The sequence below is a fragment of the Amblyomma mixtum genome, chromosome 8 (genome assembly GCF_055824585.1).
Source record: "Amblyomma mixtum isolate Tamu chromosome 8, ASM5582458v1, whole genome shotgun sequence".
In the NCBI taxonomy this organism is placed as follows: Eukaryota; Metazoa; Arthropoda; class Arachnida; order Ixodida; family Ixodidae; genus Amblyomma; species Amblyomma mixtum.
The window spans coordinates 88,052,588-88,073,872 of record NC_143019.1 but is presented as its reverse complement, the minus strand read 5'-3'; the positions used below and the strand labels follow the sequence as shown (position 1 = coordinate 88,073,872).

Here is a 21,285-nt window from a genome sequence, read left to right as displayed (position 1 = left end):
TCTTCACAAAGCATAATCAAGCTGAAAAACAACGATCTCTCTCTCTCTCTCGCTCTTTCACTGCCTTTAACCGCGAGTATTCATCGTCGCTAATTTCCTTGTGGTGTTGATAAAGCGTATACCAAAGCCTGTCGACGAAGAGCAAAGGAGGTTCCCCGTGGAGGATTTATTCCACGATGCCACCCGATTTCCGATATCTTGCGCCGAACATGGCCCGAAAAATGCGTCCATCCCTTACCCCTGTCTGCAGACAATAGCCTCGCGTACTCTGAACGATCTCGACCACCGCCAGCACAATGACGAAAAATGGAACACCGCTGAAGCACCGACTCCCATGCATTTGTTGGGCTTCTGTGTCGTCTCAAGCCGCACGAGCCGAACCAAAACAGAGGCCGCTGTGACGTCAGTGGATACGCCAGTTTGGCCCACTGTCTTCCAGAATGCCCCACGGCAATTCAGACGCCTCACCGCGCCTCCTCATCCCCCCCCCCCTTTCGTGAAGTGCCTGGCTTGCCTCTGATCAGCTGCAAGACCAGCTGGCCCTTGTGCGCCAGGCCCGCTCTCTCCTTGGTCATTAATACTGAGCGACCGAATAAACGGATTCTACTACAGTCGGACACAAGTCAAGAGAAAAGCGGCTTTTCCCCTTGAAAGGACCCCCTTCAAGCCAATGGCGTCGGCAGACTATCATAAACCCGCTAGCGTACGTGAGTAGACTGACACAGCAAGGAGGGAAGAATCTCCTATCATCTGCCACTCCCTGTATTGTCATGCTAGGAGGAGATCACGAATGGTAGCTTACCAATATCCCTGAAGAGAAAGGTATACAACAGCTGTATCCTACCGGTACTCACCTATGGGGCAGAAGCTAACGAAAAGGGTTCAGGTCAAGTTAAGGACAACGCAGCGAGCCATGGAAAAAAAAAATGATAGGTGTAACGTTAAGAGATCGGAAGCGGACGGAGTGGGTGAGGGAACAAACGCGGGTTAATGACATCCTAGTCGAAATCAAGAGGAAGAAATGGCTTTAGGCAGGGCATGTAATGCGAAGGAAAATTAAGATAACCGCTGGTCCTTAAAGGGGCCCCGCGATGATTTCCTCAGTACCAGTTAATATCATTAAATAGATTCGCCATGCTTTCCAGAGACCAGAGCAAAAAGAATTATTGAAATCGGAGCCCGCAAACGAAAGTTATTCCACTCTGAAAATTCAAAATGAAAAGCTCAGGCGAAAGCGCATTTCACTCGCCCATTTCACTCACCCAGTACCGAGATTGGGCGCTACCAATCAGAACCGCGTCTAGCGCACACGCAGCGGAAGCGTGCATGCAGTTGCTTTAGCTGCATTCGATTCAGCCGTGGTTCTCTGCACCGCCGGAACCGGTTCACGGTGCGCTGCACCAAAGCGCTCGATTCACAGCGCCCCCTGCACCACCGTCCGCGATTGATTTTGGTGCAGTCGTGGTGCCGCTTCGGTGCAAAGAACCGCGGCACCGTCAGAGACGGAGGTGCAGGATAGTGGTGCACGTGTTTGACGGCGTAAGCAGACGACGCGCGCAGCCGACGTTTTGTTTGTTAACATCAATGGCCAAATAAAGTAAGTTTTTCCCGTTTCTCGCAACAGCCTGAACAGCCTCTTGAATTCGAAGCTGAAATACCTAGCTACTACGCTTTCGTAATAGTTGGGGATTCTGTTGCGGTCTGTCCGGGGACTGTGTTGCTGTAAAAGAAAGCACTACGTCGGCTTCCTCATCCCCCCGTGTACGCGGCGCCGTAGTCAGGGCAGGGGTGACAAAGGAGGCTCCCCGAAGTTTCTTTTTTAGTCGGACTGAAAGACTGTCCGGACTCCGCAGTAGCCCCCCTCCTCCCCAAACACGACTACCGTCTCCTGTCCGGCCTTTCTAGTCACAATTTTGGGCAAAGTGTGTCGACTGGCTTTTTTTTCGCTGCCGTCTTGGTATGGTCACGGCCGGTCTCGACGCGCGCGCTTTCTGGTTCGAGCCAACGTTTTTTGAACAGCGCTGGCCGCCACGAAGGTTTGAAGCGGAATGGAAAGTGTCGCCCCTAGCTGTATTCTTGTTAGTTTTCGTTCGCTTTCCCTGCTTCTTTCCAGTTTTTGTGGCATGCGAAAAGCTTTCAGTACTCAGATACGTAATATTTTGGATCCATTTCGCAAGTATAAAGGAACAATATGCAAACTGGACGCCCAACCAATGAAAAAGGCAGCGCCCTATCTGGATGCCACCTCATTTCCGCTGCCGCAAATGGCCGCCGCGTTGCGACACCATCGGCTCGAAACAAGCATTTCTGGTGGAGATTAAAATATCAAATATCATTTCGGCGATCTCATTGCGCGTTCAAGACTTACAATGTCCCTTACTCTGCATACAAAGAATAAAAACCCCATGCTTTATCTACGTCGCAGGGCACCTTTAAGGGTTACGGAGTGGATTCCAAGAGAAGGCAAACGTAGCAGAAAGTTAGAAAGTGTAGCAGAAGGCAGAAAGTTAGGTGCGCGAATGAGATTCAGAAGTTCGCGGGAACACGGTGGCCGCAGCAGGAAAAGAACAGGGTTAACTGGAGAGACATGGGAGAGGTCTTTGCCCTGCAGTGGGAGTAGTCAGGCTGATGATGATGATCCGACTATAATACTGTCCGAAACACAAGAAAAGGTATCTCCCTGCAGCCACCACTTCTCGCCGTGCACTAAGCCCATGGAGACTGTAACGCGAAACTTCAAAAAAGAACCCTTCTTCTTCCTCGCCGGGCTTGTATTTTTCGCTCCGCCGGCCCAGACACAACCGCGGGACGCTTCCGATTCGCCGCCACAGTGTGTTTACCTTGGCGAGGGAGCGGGGCTCGAGACTTCCAAAGGCGAGCCGCCTCCGAAAGAAGACCAACTGGCTGGGCATAAGTAAAACCGCGGTCGGTTATACAGTCCCAGTTCCAGCACGGCTGCAGGAAATGCGAGCCTCGGGTTCGGTTCGCTTTCCGGTTTACACAGACAGAGACGGCGCGCGCGGCCACAGTGCGCGCAGCTCGAACGGCTCCGCTCTATTTAGGCCCGGCCGCGTTTCTACTCTGGGAAAGAAGAACCGGATTCGAGGCCACGGCAAGGCTCGAACCGCCAGAGCAGCGCCACTGCGCTCAAGTCAACCTCCTGCTCTAGTGGCTGGAGTCCATGGACATCCTGTTCTCTTGCTCAAACAGTTAAGACAGTTGACGCAGACGACGAGGCAGTATGCTACTACTAAAGCGTTGCAGTACCGCAACAGCGTCAAATCCATCGTCATCATCATCATCAGCGAGCTCATTGTAGCAGTAGTAGTAGTAGTAGTAGTAGTAGTAGTAGTAGTAGTAGTAGACCTTTATCCGGCCATAATTTGCAGACCGAGCATGTCGACCGCCTGGACGACCAGAAGTCGCTGTTCTTCCTCCCCTTCAGTGCCAAGCCATACATTCATTGCGAAACAAATGCCGCTCCTATTAAACTCCAATTAGTTCTGCTCTGAGCTAACAGATTTCTTGACGTCATCTTCCACTTGACTCCCTGCATCCCACAAGCTTCTTTTTTTCCCCTCTATATCGCCTCTGTTCTGTTGCCCCAAAAGATTGTGAGTCACCTGCTCTTCGAATTGCGTGTGCCGACAATATTGATTTGTTTCGTCTTTGTCCGCCAGGACATCTTTAACTCGGGTCTGTTCTCTAATACAGAGTGTTCTCTTCCCACCACTTGGTGTTATATCTCTATCACTTCCCACTCCAAACCTTGCTAAGCTATCCTGAATGTGAGTTCCCGAATTTTTTATCCGAAGTATACCGATACGATCACGTACGAGTATACTGCCAAGACAAGGTAGTACAAGGTAAGGGCACAGAGAAGGTGCATCGGTAGAGGTATAGTTTATTATAGCCTGCAGCAGTAGCTTAGGCAATAAGGCACCGGTAAACGGCATACAATACACGTTGAAGCTTATACTTCAACTCCAAATTATATACGAAAGGTAAAACGACCAAGTCAGGCGCTAAACGATTTTCTTTTTGCGTCACTAAAGGTCTTATAAAAAAGCAGCGGGCATTATTATGACAATTCCCAAGTCCACTTTTAAGCGTGCAGCCAAGCCTCGCAATCGCCGAGAAGTCCATCAAGCAGAATAAAACGACGATATACCCTTGAAAACCGCGGCGGGAAAGCGCGCGCATTCACTGCGTCGCTTTAATGGTGCCACATTTGTCCTACAAAGGCGTTAGCGAATCATTTGCTCCTCAGGCACGCGCAAAAAATGACAAAAAAAAGAAAACGTAAGCGACGATTTCTCAGAGAGACGTTCACTACAGCTCAACACGACGTCACTCGGCACTGGGTGGATGCGGAGCATGCACGTCAGCTATAGCAGCCATTAAAATCTCGTTGGCCGTATACGCGCCAGCTCGGTCACGTGATTCTAGGCCGTGTATACGTGTTGCAAATAACAACGAGCCTCCCGGTAACAGTGCTTGCCCTGAGGTCTTCTATACCTATACCGAGGAGCAATGGCTAACAACGAACACACGTCCATGTCCCGAATTCGCTACAACGAGATTTCGCTGTAGCACGTTCCGTTAGAAACGTGTCCCGGTTCAGAGAGCGGTGTAACCCCCAGTTGAAACGTTTCCGGTGCGCTGCGATGCTTTTGTATACGCGCCACGGGCCTGCAAGTTTCACGGATGCTGCCCGGCACTGTTCGACAGCACACGAAACCCCCTAGCGCAACTTTGAGAATTTTCATAGTAACTCAAATATTCTCGCCTTCGCGGCGCTGTCTGAGCAAGCGTTGTGCAGCTGACGTAATCAGCATCGGTTGTACCGCAAATAGATATTACGAAGGAAACGTAAATACAGAAATGTCGGCACTCGTTTAAAGGTGCACTGAAGAGGAATCTGAACTTGTCTTTTTGCCGCGGGAACTCGATCTACACGTTCCGAGCATTCTTAGAAACTGCGACCTATTGCCCTGCATGGCCGATTTCCCAAATTAAATCGAATAACGTCCGGCTCCCGCCCTTTTTTTTTTAATTCTCCCTCGTACGTATATAGAGAGTTCTGGAGGACAGCGCAAAGACTTTGTACAGACGCGAAGTGAACTGCGGTAAGACGGAAACTGACTCAAAAAAGAAAAAAACGTTCGTCTTCGTTACGCAGTCAAGATTAGGCGACGACCACCGCGGAGCCACCCAGGCCAACGGCATGTGGGAAAAGGCCGGCGTACACTGGAAGCAACTCCAGTAACTCCACGGGGGCCATTAACCTCCCTGCAGAGCATCGCGTTTCATCCCCCTCGCACACCACAATTAACGGACACCCGACAACAGGACGCCGCGCGCCCGAGGCGCGTTCATTACAATGCGCCAGAATGCAATACACCCTCGCTGGCTCGATAACACTCCGGAAGTCAGTCAAGCCGTGGAGACTTCCGGAAGCAGGGGAACCGACCGGCGTCGCTTCCCTCTCCCCCTTTCTCCTCGCTCATTGCAACGAATCTGTCCTATCGCTACCTCCCAGAGAACGGTTCACGCCTATCGCGGTGGGCAACAGCTGTACTCGGACACAACTCAAGCAAAAAGTGACTTTTCCCCGACAAAGGAACCCCTTCCAGCCGATGGCGTCGGCCGATCCTCACGAACCTGCCAACGTGGGTAGCACGACTATGCAGAGAAGGGACAGCACTCAAAGATGCAGCGACGGGACTATCCCCTTTCACCTGCCACACCCTGCATTGTTACGCTAGCAGGGGCGATGAGAATCGGCCGACGCCACTGGCTGGAAAAGGGGTCCTTCGACGAGGAAAAGCCGATCTTTTCTTGACTTGTATACGACATAAGGCGCCTCGAAGGGGCGCACCACTTATCGGAACGCAGCGAACCTTGGCGAGCACGTTGGGTCTCGACGCAAGGCGCGAGTGACCTCCCGGGAGCGCGCGCGAGGGAGAAGCCGAGAGGAGATAACTCGGTGTCGATTTTCGCTCAGCCGAAGGGGATCGCGGGGTCTGCGATGCAACGGGCAGCCTCCAGCGAGGAAGTGAGCATTTGCAGGCGCTGCGCTGCCGCCGTCGACTCGCGCCGGCGCAGAATGGTGGGCGCGGGCACAAAAACACGCAAACAGAAAAAGCCTCCCAAAAGCAGAATACCCCCTTCAACCGCTCCCCCCCCCCCCCTTCCCCCCCAACCCATCCACTTTTGTGTTAGGGACCGAAGGTCTAACGGCGTATAAGCTCTATCACACCTCGCACAGCTGGATTTAAAGTGGACAGGAGGGCGGGGTAGCCCCATTCTTTCCCTACCCTGAGGGGAAAATTTTCTATGCGAAAACCAAGTTAGCTTTCATCCTTTTTTTTTCTTCACCGAAGTTCGGGACGCGCACTGAGCAAGTAGGGAGAGAAACCACTATCATCATCACCACAAGCTTAGGCTCTGCCAAGTGCACGACAAAGGCCTCTCCTTCCACTGACATCCACTTTAGCCCAGTCCTACTCCAAGCCGTGTCCACACTCCACACTAGCGGGACAAATCTAATCGCATCTACTCACCCAACTCCCTGCCGTACGATACTACATGCTTTCCTTCCTTCTAAACCCACTCCACTACAGCGGGCCAACGATTACGTCCTCCCGCGATTACGTCCTGCCCACGTCCATTTTACCTTCCAATTTCCTCCCGGATACCGTTAACTCGGATTTCTTCCGTAATCCAAGCCATCAATCACCACTGTCTCTGGACGCTACCGCTATCATTTTCTCTATCGCTCGCCGCCTGTCCCGACAACGAGTGCCGGAATGGGACGCTTTCCGAGCTATTCGCGTGACGTAAAGGGGGCCATTTTGTGGCACAGAACTTATCTTCAGCACTGCAGATAGCAGCAGGCGGCGATAAGCAGATTAGATATACCTGCAGGCTTTCGCCCTGCTACACGCACCACCAAAATGGCCGCCACTGCGACGTCGGTGCATACTCTCTGTAGGAGTGCTTTTCCAAGGAACACCACACTGGGCCTCGTCGATTAACCACGCTCGGGCAGCCCGCTGGCGGCCCGCAAGTTCGTCTCTGACAGGAAAACGCATCATGGTCACGTGGGCTGGCGGCCACCGGAACCAGCCAGCCGGCAATCACGGCGGCAAGCAAGTCGCGGATCACGGAGGGCAGATGCTCTCTTTCTCTAGTTTCGCGTTCTGCTGCGTCTCATTGCTACGCACGCGAACGGCAGAAATAGGCTGCTTGGTATCGAAAACAACGACTTGCAGTTATTGAGGGCTGCGTGCCGCAGACTGCAGAGCAAGCAGCTGATCAAGCTCGCACTCGTATACATCGGCAACGACAACGCGAGCGTGTGCCTTCGGTGCACTGTGTAAGCTTCAAGAAATCCTCAAAAGCATGCGATGAGCAATCGCAATCTAACGTGTTTCAGTCGACACCACATAGGACGGAAAAACTGCCCGTGCGTTGTTTATCAAACGGCAAGCCGTACTCTCGGATTATTGCGTGTTTGCTTACTACGCAGTAAGTATATATGACTGGTATGACCGCCGACGATCGACCCTGGTGGACTCTGCCGTGGTCGTTGCGATTTCTACGCTCGTAACCTGCTTCCTATAAGCTGTAAGCAGAATAGAATTGCGATACGTTTCGTTCAACTCTGTCGGCCGCCGGCTTTTGCTGCGGGCAAGGAACGCATAATCTCGGCAAAAGCGCATATCAGCTTGTTGAACGTCCACCTATAGAACAAGCGGGTGCACTGTATAAATTTAGCTGCGTATCGTTTCTGTAATAATACAGCTTTATATCAGAGAACTGGCACTGGAATGAAAGGCGCTACAATAAAGCCCTGCGTGTCGGCGCCTCACGTTCTGCGTGTGTTTGCACGACGATCAGCGCTAGAGCTCATTTTTATATCTTTTTTTTTAAATGAGCCAAATGCGAGGAGGTGCATGCTTGCGGTACTTCTCAGATATTTTGAGCATATGTGGCAGAAGGCCCGAGCATGAAGCTGTACAACAATTGGCGACGACAGAATCAGGACTTGGTCGGCGCGCGACAACTGTGTGGCCACATATATGCTCGTAGAGATGTCTCGAGCAATGTGCTCGTGAGGGCTTTTAATAAAGGACATATGTTTCAGTCAAGCGTTTTTCAAAGCATATCCACTTTTGCACTGCGCCAAACGCAATGAAGACCATACGCTCCCGTATCGCGCTCAACCAACACTTCGTAAAACACGTTCATTACATGCATATATGCGCGCGTCTGAACGCGTACTCGAAAATGGAATCCGGCTGCTCTCGTGAAAGGCCTCGAACACCATCGCAATATCCGCCGGGCGCACGAAATTAACAGCCGAAATATTTTGTGAATCAGAAGTATGCGATCGTAATCGTAATATGAAGCGAGCAATTGTGCTTGCGAGGTGGTGAGACGATCGAAATATGATCGCGCATACGCACGCAAAACATATCAATTAACAGCGAGAACTACCGCAAAAGCTGCCATTGCAGGCGACACAGTCGATATGCACCGTGGCCTAGTCGAAACAAGCGCCTCCATCGCGCAAAACATCGCATGAAGAACCGCGGTCCTTCTAGTCCACATAAAAATGGCTGCGCGAGCTTCCCGCTACCGTACACCTCTTTGTCGTCTGCTAGCTGCCCGAGCGCTGCCAGCACAAAATCGTCCTGGCGAGTCTGGCCGCCGGCTGGCAGCCCGAAACCGCCCAGCCAGAGAAAAACGAACGCGTTCCGGGCAGCCACCGGAAGTGGGCGGAGCAACCCGAAAAAATCGAGCGCGCTCGGGCAGCCAGCAAGCAACCCGCGGGCTGCCAGAGGCGGATAATCGAAGAAGCCCACTCTCAACATAAAGGTGTAAAGAGTACGCGCGGATCACTGAGGCTAAGTTACGCCGGCGTTGACTGCGAAACTGGCAGGGGAAAAAAAGGTGCTATTTTTTTCATTAAAGCTTTCTCAGCGATAAATGCGCCTTTTGCTACGGAACCAACAAGAACATATATATCCACAACGAGGTTCGGCTACAGAGCAGGAGGACGCGGGTTCGAACCCCAGCCGCCGCGACAGCCGCGTCGCAAAAAGGCCAACGCCAGGTCAGAACAAAAATAAATGGATGGACTTGTCCTCAATACTTAATTTGTAATAAGGGAGCTGTTCGTTTCATATTTTCAGACTACTCACCCTTCACAAGCGTTTCAGCATTAAAACAACGTGCCGAACTGGAAGATTTGTCATATCGCCGTAAACTTGCTCGCTTAACCCTTTTCCATAAACTTTATCACCACCCATCCCTTCGCAGTGATTTGTTTCAGTCACCTGATGCTCTCTTTCCACGCCGCGATCATTCTTTCAAAGTTAAACGCGTAAACTGTCATTCATCGTCTTATGCCAATTCATTCATTCCCCGTACTATCACTGAATGGAATAGTTTGCCATCAGTCATCGCCACAGAAACTGACAATAAAAAATTTCAAGAGCTTCTTCGCTGTGACGGAAATGTGTAAAAGTTTGCTGTTTTTGTTAGTGTTCACTTTTTCTTTGTGTGATGCCTTATGTTTTAATTAACTTTTTTTGTTACACTTATTTGTTAAAATGTATCGCGATTACTAATGATTGTACCCCCCCCCCCCTATGTAATACCCTCTTCTGGAGGGCATTTAGGGGTAACTTGAATAAATAAATAAAAAATAATTACTCATTGACGTCCACCTGAACGCAGCCATACGGCTACAAAGGAAAGATATATAGTCAATGAGTAATTACTCCCTTATTAAAAATCTACTCCACCATGGGGGATTCCCCTAAACATTTGACCAACACTTTATTTAAACCAGGAACCCACGCTTCAGAAAAACAAAATGAGCTCCACGCATCAACAGCGGGGACGGCCGTAGAGGGCCGTGAAATATAAGCTCGTCTAGAGGAAACTTGCGCGACGACCTTTCCAAACCGTCGCCGTAAATAGGGATCTAAATTTCTCCACCTACGGGTGGACGTTAGAATCCAATTCCGGCGCCTGTGGGCGCACGGCGTCGCTGACCTTTCCGGCACAAAATGTTAGGGGTCGGATATGACACCGCAAGAGGCGCGACAGCGGAGGGCTTCGGCAGTGACGACAGCCGCCGCCGCGGGATCCGCCGGCTCCGCGCGTCTCCCGAGAGAGCAGTATCCTGACGACATAGTCGGATGCAAATCAAGACAAGAACGCAGCGGCTTTTCCCCGTCAAAAGACCCACTTCAAGCCAATGGCGTCGGCTCATTCTCATGAACCTGCTAGTGTGACAAAGCAGGGAGTGGTAGATGAAAGGGGATAATCCCCTCCCTCTATGGTCCGGGTTAGATCCCTCCCTCCATTGTCACGCTAGTAGGGTCATGAGAATCGGCCGACGCCATTGGATGGAATGGTGTCCTTCGACGAGGAAAAGCCGCGGCTTTCTTAAGTTGTATCCGATTACAACGTCACAAAAAAAAAGAGAAAAACCAAGGAGTACCAAACTGCTTTTTTTAACATTCTGCAGGGAACTTGCTATCAGCAGAGCCCTTCCAATGCACTTGTGGCCTGTACTCTAGGACGTGCATGAATGCACACGCTGCAGATTAAACTAGTTGGACACAAATCTGATTTGACGTTCCTTCTGACTGTCAGTTCACAGCGCCGAAGTTTGACAGGGCCAACTACACAGCGTTTTATTCTAGCGGCCCCACTTCTAATAACGTCGCTGCGAAGGCATGTACGCAGGTCACCACACAGAGATGAACGTTGTGCCGCAAACGTAAGGCAGCAGCGGCAGCCGCATTCCTTCTTAATCCGGTTACGTGGAGAGGAGGAATTCGGTGCTCTGACGAACTTCTTGAGACTCTAGGCCATACACCCTAAGCGGAAAGGAGTACAAAGGAGTAAAGCTGTCCTCTAGGAGAGCTGCCGCGAAGGCACGGGTCATAGACGCCGCCAGGCGGATAGCGGTGTTCATCGGAGCGAGCGGACCCAGCTCAAGCGAAGCGCGTCCGGAGAGCACCCGGTCCCGAGAGGAGACTGTACAGGGGCCACGCCGGACAGAGGGACACCGGCGAAAGATGGAGCCCGGGAAATTGCGCAGAAAGCGAGAGAGAGAAAGCAATCGCTCCACGGCCAAAGTACGGGGCAGAGCCAGAGCTATACCCGAAGTGAGGCTAGGAAGGATTTGGCAACCCCCAATCCAGTCGGCAGAAACGGGGAGACTGATCGGTTGCCGAAAGAACCCGAGAAAGCTTGGGGTAGCGGGGGAGGGGGCTTTGTGGACCGCTACACTGCACTCGGTCGAGAGATGCTCGAAACGGATCGGTGTCTACGCCACGTTCGGCGCGCCGGCCTGTGGGAATCGTAGAAGAGAAGACTCCGGCATAGGGTTAGCGCAGCGTACAAAAGACGTTCCCGGCGTTCCAGAAATGAGTTCGGGGAAATATTTCCGACGCCACAGCCATAGAGGCCTTCGAGAGAAATAAGAAAGAGGCTAGACTCCCGAGCCCCTAGCCTCCTTATATTAGTGAGCCGGAGCCTCGGGGGAAAAAGCCGCCCGAAGCAAGTGCGCACTGCAGAGTGACGTAACCGTCAGCCAGGGTAAGTACACTACACGAAAAAGCGTCTTCCATTAATCTGCAATAAGCCTCCTCTTGCTCAAGAAGGACGTATAAGCCAGGGGGATCACACACGCTGGTGAGCAAAACGTCATGTAAAAGTTTTTGGTTCTTTCCCGGGCGGCCAGGCGTGATCATGCGATATGACACAAGCCACAAAATGGAGACATTTCATCGCTGAGAGGAAAACGCTGCAGCGAAGAAATGAGATACCGAATGAATGCATAAATTGCTTTAATAACAGCAACGGCTTCAAGGAACACTTCTGCGGTCAGAGAACTCAACAAGTTCATCAAAAGCCGCCCAGAATTTTATGAGAACGTAAACCGTAGGCTGCTGCGCAGTAGCGGAGAGAAGGAAAAGCTGAATCGCGTATATTATCCCCATTCTGTATTTAATTATACACCATAGAGAGAAATTATGCATATAAGCAGCAGACTACGCTATTAGAAATCAAAATCTGGAACCCGATCAATCACGTCCGAGCACGACCCAGCTGATCGCAAAATAATTGACTGCCACGATGTAAATGTGACCACCCGTGACACTGACGTGTGTACCATGTGACCCGACAAGCGCCATACCAGTTTCGGGGAATCCTGCTGCATAGTAATGCCAACGTGGAAGCCATGTCCGTCGCGCGCATATGGCGGCTTGTTGCCACGCTTGCAGTGGTCCGCTCGACATGCGCACGTTCCGACCCCGAAGAGTCTCGGCCCGACTACGGAGTCTACCACAACCTTTCAGCCGTCTACTCCGAAGTCGCCTCCCTGGCCCGGACCCACCCGACCTACGTCCGAATCGAGCCCGGATTCAAGACCGCCACCAACCTCTCCCGGCTAGTGGTTCGGGTCGCGAACTTCTCGAACGCCACGGGTCCTCCGGAACAGCTCAAGGTCCGCGCGCTGCTCCTGTTCGGAGTGCATGGCGGAGAGCTGGTGACTGTCGAAAGCGCGCTGCACTTCTTGAAAAAACTGCTCCCGACCCCCGACCCCAGCGTCCGGGGACCGTTCGGCCAGACGGTCCTGTCCAAGGTAGACCTGCACCTCGTAGTCATGGCGAATCCCGACGCCAGGGAGCGCGTCGAGCGGACGGGCGACTTCTGCACCGACGCTACAAGAGGTGTCAACTTGGACGCCCCTTTGTTCGGCTCGGATCGTTCGGACCAGCGCGAGAAGACCGAAGAGGCTCAGACTCTGCACGTCCTCGCGAACCTGAGCCGGGCGCACGCGTTCGACGCGGTCGTCGCCTTCTGGTCGGGTGCCAGGGAGATCCGGCTCCCGTTTGCACCCCCTCACTCCTGGCTACGGGCCCGTCGCCAGCAGGCCAACGAGAGAGCGGCGACGAGACTGGCCGATGCGGTGGCGCGGGCCGTGAGGCCGCGGTTCACCTATAGGCATGCAAGTCGTCCGCCACCGCTGAGGCTAATCAATGGGAAGCCTTTCGATATAGCCCGCAAGGTCCCGTTCTCGCTTGCCATCGGCTTGTGGGACGGCGGACATGGCAACGGGTCCCACTGCTTCCGGCAGCTCAATCCCGGCAGCGCGTCGCTCGCGAAGACTCTGGAAGAGCTGGATCCCCTCTACGAGGCACTGTTCCTCCACCTGGTAAGGTGGAAGGAAGGACGGTCGGGTTTGGCCTCCAAGTGGAAGAAGCTGAGGCCGCTCTGGATCAAACTGGGCGCCCTGAAGATCGGCATCGTCGTCCTGGTGGTGGCGTTCTGCGGCTGGCGCCGTCGAGCCCCCGGGTACACGCAGCCCTGACCGCGACGTCGCTGCGCCTGCCACATGAGCTTCCATGAGGAGGCGCAAGAAACACCCCTCTTCTCTTTCTTCTAGTTGCGCGATGGTTACTATTCTCCCCAGAGTTGCCGGTGCCGACAGAAATGCCTATCTCGAGCTTGTTTGCTTTTCCCTGCATCTTGAATGGCTGTATATGCAACAGGAAACAGCCGCTACTCGAGGTTTCCTGTCTCGAGAGGGTTGCCAGAAGATTGTGTGCACGCCCGTGTTGTGGCAGTGGATTGTGCTTCTACACTATTGCCTTGATGGGGTGCGTGCTACTTTGTTTTTGTTTTTTTTTCCCATTAGACCATCACATGACATACCATAACATGACAGTCTGAAATACAACCTACATAATAGCATGAATATTTGAGTGATTGGTGCGTGTGTAAACAAGTGTGGTAGTAGTGCATGTTAGTGCATGCCTTTCTTGGCACCTGCACATGAATGGATATAGCAATACAGCTCTCCCTGAGGCACAAAGGCTCAGCACAAAGGCATTACCAATGAGGCACAAAGGCTCATTTCTGTAAGTGTTCTGATATGTCAAAAACTGGTTACCCCACCTGCACCATGAATTCAGAGCATAGTACTGGGATAAGGCAAGGCATTTTCTCAACTTTGAGAGGCACCTCAGTAACGTTTGCAATCTCGCATGCAGCGCATAATCTCCAGCACTGAATTTGTGACATAGGCTGTGTCTACATTCATACCCCTGCCCTTTGCAAAGAAAGGTGAAGCAGCCATGGTATGTGTCATAGCTTCCCCGTCCAAAGACGAAATTCTACCCACTATATGAATTCTGTGCGTCTAGGAGGAAATTGTGTCAAAAGCACAGTCACTGGAACAACTATGACCAACCCTCTTCTGTTCTTCACTCAGGTGCTGCTGCTTTGGTCTGCTCCGGCGCAGGCCAGCGACGAACTTACGGTGAAGCGAAGCCAACCAGCCTACTGCAAGCTCGACAATTTTTACCAACGTGCGCTTTCTCCCGCCGAATTGCCGGTGGTCGATGGATTCACTTGGACAGCGCAAGTGACAGGGACATCAACGGAAGGGGCGTCTTTTTCGGGACTGGATTTTCATCGCATCGCCAGTGGGCTTGGCGGCACTGGAACAACTATGACCAACCCTCTTCTGTTCTTCACTCAGGTGCTGCTGCTTTGGTCTGCTCCGGCGCAGGCCAGCGACGAACTTACGGTGAAGCGAAGCCAACCAGCCTACTGCAAGCTCGACAATTTTTACCAACGTGCGCTTTCTCCCGCCGAATTGCCGGTGGTCGATGGATTCACTTGGACAGCGCAAGTGACAGGGACATCAACGGAAGGGGCGTCTTTTTCGGGACTGGATTTTCATCGCATCGCCAGTGGGCTTGGCGGCACTGGAACAACTATGACCAACCCTCTTCTGTTCTTCACTCAGGTGCTGCTGCTTTGGTCTGCTCCGGCGCAGGCCAGCGACGAACTTACGGTGAAGCGAAGCCAACCAGCCTACTGCAAGCTCGACAATTTTTACCAACGTGCGCTTTCTCCCGCCGAATTGCCGGTGGTCGATGGATTCACTTGGACAGCGCAAGTGACAGGGACATCAACGGAAGGGGCGTCTTTTTCGGGACTGGATTTTCATCGCATCGCCAGTGGGCTTGGCGGCACTGGAACAACTATGACCAACCCTCTTCTGTTCTTCACTCAGGTTGGTGAAAAGCGTTTTGTAGATTCTGTCAGAGACGACTGTCGTGGTCTACTAGTGCTGCCGAGCCCACAGGCAATTTGTGTTTTGATTGTTGATTGTTGGAGTACAGTGGCACTGTTGTTAATGTGTAGCGGGGATATAGAAACGAATCCTGGCCCAACGCAGAAAGAACTGTTCGAGCAGTTACTCGAGGGTCAGTCTGCCTTGCGAAGCGACATGAACCACTTAAAAGAACAAGTAAACAATATGGAAAAATTGTTCAGTGGCTTCCAATTGACGCTTACTCGATTGGAGAAACGACTTGGTGACACTACACAGTTTTCGGACACCACTGAACAATTTCAAACCAGCCTGCAGTCTATTGAAAAAGTCATGACTTTTCAAACTAGAAAACTGACAGACCTAGAGGACCGTAGTCGGCGCTCGAATCTAGTCATTTACGGGGTTGCTGAAAGCCCTGATGAGACGGAGCAGTCATTAAGAGAAAAGATAGATAAAGAAATCTTCACTGATAAACTTAATGTGGAGGTCAAGTCTATTGGGCGCATTCACAGGCTCGGAAAGCAAACTGGGAAGAAACCAGTCATCATATATCTCCAAAATTTTGCTGAAAAGAAAGCAATACAAGAAAACGTGAAGAAACTAAAAGGGTCCGGCTTCTTCATACAAAATGATTATTCCCGTTCAACCCTAAAGAAACGCAAGCTATTGTGGGAAAGTGCAAAGGCAGAAAGGGATGCTAAAATGAAGGTTTTTCTCGTGCATGATAGGCTGAGGATCGAAAAAGATGTTTTCGTTTGGGATGAAACGCAAAACAGACGCATTAAAGTTACGGCTGGTCGCTCTGCAGAAACTGAGGGAATGGAATCATCCACTGTGGAATCATCCACTGTGGAATCATCCACTGTGGACTCACCCGCGGTGGACTCACCCGCGGTGGACTCACCCGCGGTGGAATCAACCGCTGTGGAATCACCCACTGTGGAATCTCAGGCGTGACGTCACTCTCACACTCAAAAGAAGCACGTGCGTTTGCTAAACATAAATGCTCGAAGTGTCATTAATAAAACAGACAGCCTTGAAATAGCTTTACTCCAATACGATCCTCACATCGCTGTAATAACAGAAACTTGGCTTCGCAGTGAAATATTAGACGACGAAGTTTTTCCTCCCACATATCAGGTATTCCGAAACGACAGGTCATCTAGGGGAGGTGGTGTGGCCGTGCTAGTCAAAAATCAAATAGATGCCTTTATTCTGGACCTTGTCGCTGACCTTGAATGCTTGTGCCTAAAGCTGACATGCTGGGGTTATAGCTTAGTTCTGTACGCAATCTACAGGCCTCCTGATTCCCCACCGAGCTACTTAAGCAAACTGCAGATACATATGTCACAATTCCAAAAGAGCCGAACTCTTCTAATTGGGGATTTCAATTTACCTGGCGTCAACTGGGAGCTGTTTCAAACATGTTCGCACCATAACCAAAGCATCGATGTCATGTTTGATATAATGCTAGCGCATGATTTGATTCAGGTGGTAGATAAGCCAACACGCGTACATGGTTCGAGCAGTTCTGTTCTAGATTTGGTATTCATAAAACGTGATATCGCTGAATATTCTGTACAAGTTGAGCAGGGGCTCTCTGATCATTATTTAGTTGATGTTAGCTTTCCTCTTTTATCGCCTAAGAAACATCAAAATTCTTCGATTAGGACTTTCAAAGATTACTCCCGTGCCAATGACGCATGCATAGTAGATTATATGGAAAGCTGTCTGACTGAATTCGGTGACACTGACGCCTGCATACTGTGGGACCGTTTTAAGCGCATGTGCCACTACTGCATTGATAACTTTGTGCCGAGCAAACGTAAGAAAGTTAACAAACAGACTCCATGGATGACGCGTGACATCATACACCAGAAGCGCAAAATCAAACGATTAAAAAAGCAGCGAATGCAACCTGGCATAATCAAGAAACTACAGGAGAACCTTTCACAGTCAGTCCGCGATTCCAAAAGTTACTATTTCAGTACGTCTCTACCAAACTTTATAAAGAACGCACCAGAAAAGTTCTGGAATTTCATAACCGGAAAAAAGGCTGTTGTGTCACAGATATCAGTCAACAGTTCCATAATCACAGACCAGAGAGCCATTGCGCAACATTTTAATACATATTTTCAAAGCGTGTTTTCGAATTCCAGTTCATGTACCCCAATAGTCGCACAGTTTCATGACACCGAAGTCAATTTTGTTTCTTATGCTGGGATATTTTCTATGCTACTGAACTTGAAAACCAAAAAAGCATGTGGCCCTGATAACATTCCTAACATTTTTCTGCGAAGATATGCCGAATCGGTTGCAAAGTTTTTGTATGTACTGTTTCAAGCATCCTTGCGAACTGGGAAATTGCCTGTTGACTGGAAGACCGCCCGAATCATCCCTGTACCTAAGAAAGGAGATCGTTTAATGCTGTCAAACTACCGCCCAATCTCCCTTATTTCATCTTGTTGTAAATTAATTGAACACGTCATTGCTGATCGCATAAATGAATTCCTAAATCGGCACTCCATTTTATCCAAATTTCAACATGGTTTTCGTAAAGGATATTCAACAGTAACCCAATTAGTAACAATTGTTCACTCCATTGCATTAAGCTTAGACAATAATGGCCAAGTTGACCTAATATTTTTAGATTTTAGCAAGGCTTTTGACAAAGTCCCTCATGATAAATTAATTCTAAAGCTTAAATCTATTGGCCTTCCTGAGATATTAGTTACCTGGATTTCAAACTATTTAACTAACCGTAAGCAGTATGTCTCGATTGATGGAGAGGAATCGGGAGCTCTTTCAGTCACTTCTGGAGTGCCTCAGGGGAGCGTACTTGGGCCTTTATTGTTCTTACTATATATTAATGACATCGTCGACACAACTGTTCCGGGCGTAGAGATTCGATTGTTTGCGGATGACTGCTTGCTGTACAGAGATATTACATGTTCAAATAACCAGATTGACCTAAACACTTCTCTAACTAACATCCTTACCTGGTGCCAGAAATGGGACATGGCTTTAAACGAAGAAAAAACAAACTTCCTTCGCGTGACACGTAAAAAAAATATTTTTGAGCACAGGTACCATCTCGGACAAACACCACTGCAGGAAGTTTCCAGTTTTAAATACCTGGGTGTAACATTAACTAACAATCTGTCCTGGAATTCACACGTGGAAAATATCTGTTCGTCCGCCTTTCGCAAACTCTATTTTTTAAGAAATAAACTTTCCAAAGCTCCCCCTCAGGTTAAACTTCTCGCGTTTAACTCACTAATCAGGCCTAAGCTCGAATATGCATGCGTGGTGTGGGATCCTTATACTAATACTAATATTAAGAAAATTGAAAGAATCCAAAGAAAAGCCATAAGATTTATTTATTCTAAATTTTCACCTTTTGATTCTCCGTCTGAGCTAATGAAATCTAACCGTATCCAACCTCTTGAGGTAAGAAGAAAAAATATTCGACGAGAATTTCTTTCCTTGCTCATAAATAACAAACTGGCTCTTGATCCTGCATCCTATTTATCGTTTTTAGCTACACGCATCACACGTCACCATCATCCCGGTTCACTTACCCCGTACTTTGCTAGAACTGACACTTTTAAATTTTCCTTTTTCCCGCGTACCATCAGTGAGTGGAATTCTCTGACATGATAAAATGTAAGCGCATAGTCATCCTGCATGCCTTTTTTTATTTTTATTTTTAGTTTTTCTTTCTATTTTACTTGTTATTTCTTTTTATTTTACTTGTTACCCGTGTATCTGTGTTATCTTGTTCTGCTTGGATCTGTAAGATGATCTGCAGTATGAAATAAATAAATAAAAAAAAAATTCTTATTAGTCCTCTTCCTGCAGCTGCAAAGTCCAACAGAGCTGAGTTGCTGAAGGGCTGTCACCTTTACAATTACACAATTTCTGGTGACATCACTTTCATGGTTATTCTATGCATGTTTCTCATTTTCTTTTGTTGAGGTGCAAATCGGTGAATCAGCGCCACTTCTGGTGATCATAAATGTCTGTTCAGCTCTTCTGTTGGAAGAGCGTACGCAAAAACTTGGTACAACATCGCACTGGCATGTGGGACCTCAAGTGTTATTCACCTTTCTCGGCTACAGCAGGCCACTGACCTGCACCTTTTGACATACCCAAGTGAATAGCATGCAGCGCGATTCCCTTCCTGGTGGCATTTCCAGCATGTGTAGTTTTGGAATTTTCAAAATGCCTGTGAAATGCCTGCAGGGGACACTTATCCGTGCGTTCCACACATTGCATATTTTACGGTAGGTTGTTTCTGCTTTACTGCAATGCTTGATGCACTGTTTACATGTCCATTCTGATACTGTGCTGATCTGCTCCTGCAGTCAAGACATGCAACTGCTATTAAGACTTACTGTTATTTACTGTTACACTCAATATTTGCAATTTACAGTCAGCAATTCACCGACACAAAGAGGCTATGGTTAATACTGCTCTCAAGAAATAAATGAAACCAGGAAGTACTGTGTTCGAATCCCATTCTCACTACGCAAGGTGCTCTTGGCCACAGGAGTCTGAAATTTAAACTAGAACCAAAAGACACCTCCAAACATCACAATATCAGTGATACTAGTGACAGATTGCAGTTTGTGGAACAGCAAGACACATTTCTGAAGCCCTTTGGAGTGCCAGATTATGATAGCTGTGAGTGCCGATGAGCAGCTAAATATCAGAATTTGCTGCTCCTTTAAGCCAAATGCCACAACATCGTTAACCAAGTACAACTTTGAGGAATACTGTATTGATAGCCATAACGGAAAACAATAGGTGCAACATTAAAAGACAAACAGATAGTAGTGTGGATGAAATGAACTTAGGAACCTATTCAAAGGCCCACATGACGTAATGAGGTCAAAAAATTGGCTGATACTGGAAGGCATGAACAATTCCCGTCCCTTGAAGTCCACATTGGGGCTCTGAAAGATCACCAGTTACCTGCAGCCCAAATCAGATGTTTCTCGCAGAATTGTACTTCTGTGCTAACAATATTACTAGCCTAAAAGCAGTACACGCACAAAAAAGCAGGAATAACGGGGACCCCAAATGAAGACAGCTGTAACAATAAGGGTGCAAATAATGAAAGATGTATCAGTAGATGCATATCTTGACGTTCACCACTGTAGAAAGCTGTGTTGAATAATAAAGCTCTCAATAATGCGAATGTTTAAACCAGTGACAACACCAAGATCCCATTCGACTGCCTAAATTTCACGAAAGCCGTACGTGTGTTTGCAACTCCAAAACTGATGTAGACTAGAAATCAGCAGCATAACGATTATGAAACAGACTGAGAAGGAAAGTGAGAAACTGAGTAATGCACTACAAACAAAAAAAGACATGTGGACAATCAAGAAGCACAATGTGGTTCAAAGTCAACATGACCTCTCGAAAACTTAATGGGATGTTGAGGGTAAGCAGCAGTTGAGGAAAGCCAAAGGGGTCTTTTTGCAGTCCTCAAATTAACAATGGATGCCATCTTACTTGCGTTAGAGACTGCTAGTATTCAGTAATACTAACAAGTTTACCATTTGCTTGCAAAGTACAAGGACAGGCTTGACAAAGACGAGACTGGCCTGACTGACGAGAAGCCAGGTATAACGAACTACATATATCGGAAAATGTCTTTGCGTAAAATCTACAACGACAGGTTTTGCGACTTTATGTGCAGTGAATAAAAGAGTGCAGTTTGGTAAGTCATTAAACACTGTCGCTACGTGACAAGAACGCATCCGTTCCTCACAATGCAGTTTCATTGTTGTTGCCGCTAACTAATCCAAGTTTTACCACCTCTCACGAATCGAACTCTGGGCCTTTCACACGGCTCCGTCACTTCGAATTAAAACATTAATCTTTCAGGAAACCAAGAATCCGTTAATTACATAGCTTATGCACGTCTGCGAGCTGATACACCACTACTTCCCCGCCTCCCATCTAATCCTCGAGAGAAATCGAACGAGCGAATTCACACGCGATCAGACCATACGTCGTAAAACACCTCTCCACCCTGACACCCCCCCTCCCCCCCCTACCCAACCAAAAAAAGGTGACAAAAATCAAAGCCGCCATCGCAACAGCGTATG

The 21,285-nt window shown here is 49.2% G+C and overlaps 2 protein-coding genes across 15 annotated transcripts in view; one reads left to right on the top strand and one right to left on the bottom strand.

The window, feature by feature from the left end:
* The window catches only part of hppy (MAP4K3-like protein hppy), a 180,378-nt gene that overhangs the window by 157,506 nt on the left and 1,587 nt on the right, over nt 1-21,285 (bottom strand). The gene's annotated exons all lie outside the window — the stretch shown is intronic.
* On the top strand, nt 12,275-13,437 carry LOC149333408 (uncharacterized). The gene has a single exon (XM_089555800.1). The coding sequence runs from the start codon at nt 12,275-12,277 to the stop codon at nt 13,406-13,408; it is 1,134 nt and encodes a 377-aa protein (XP_089411926.1). The 3' UTR covers nt 13,409-13,437.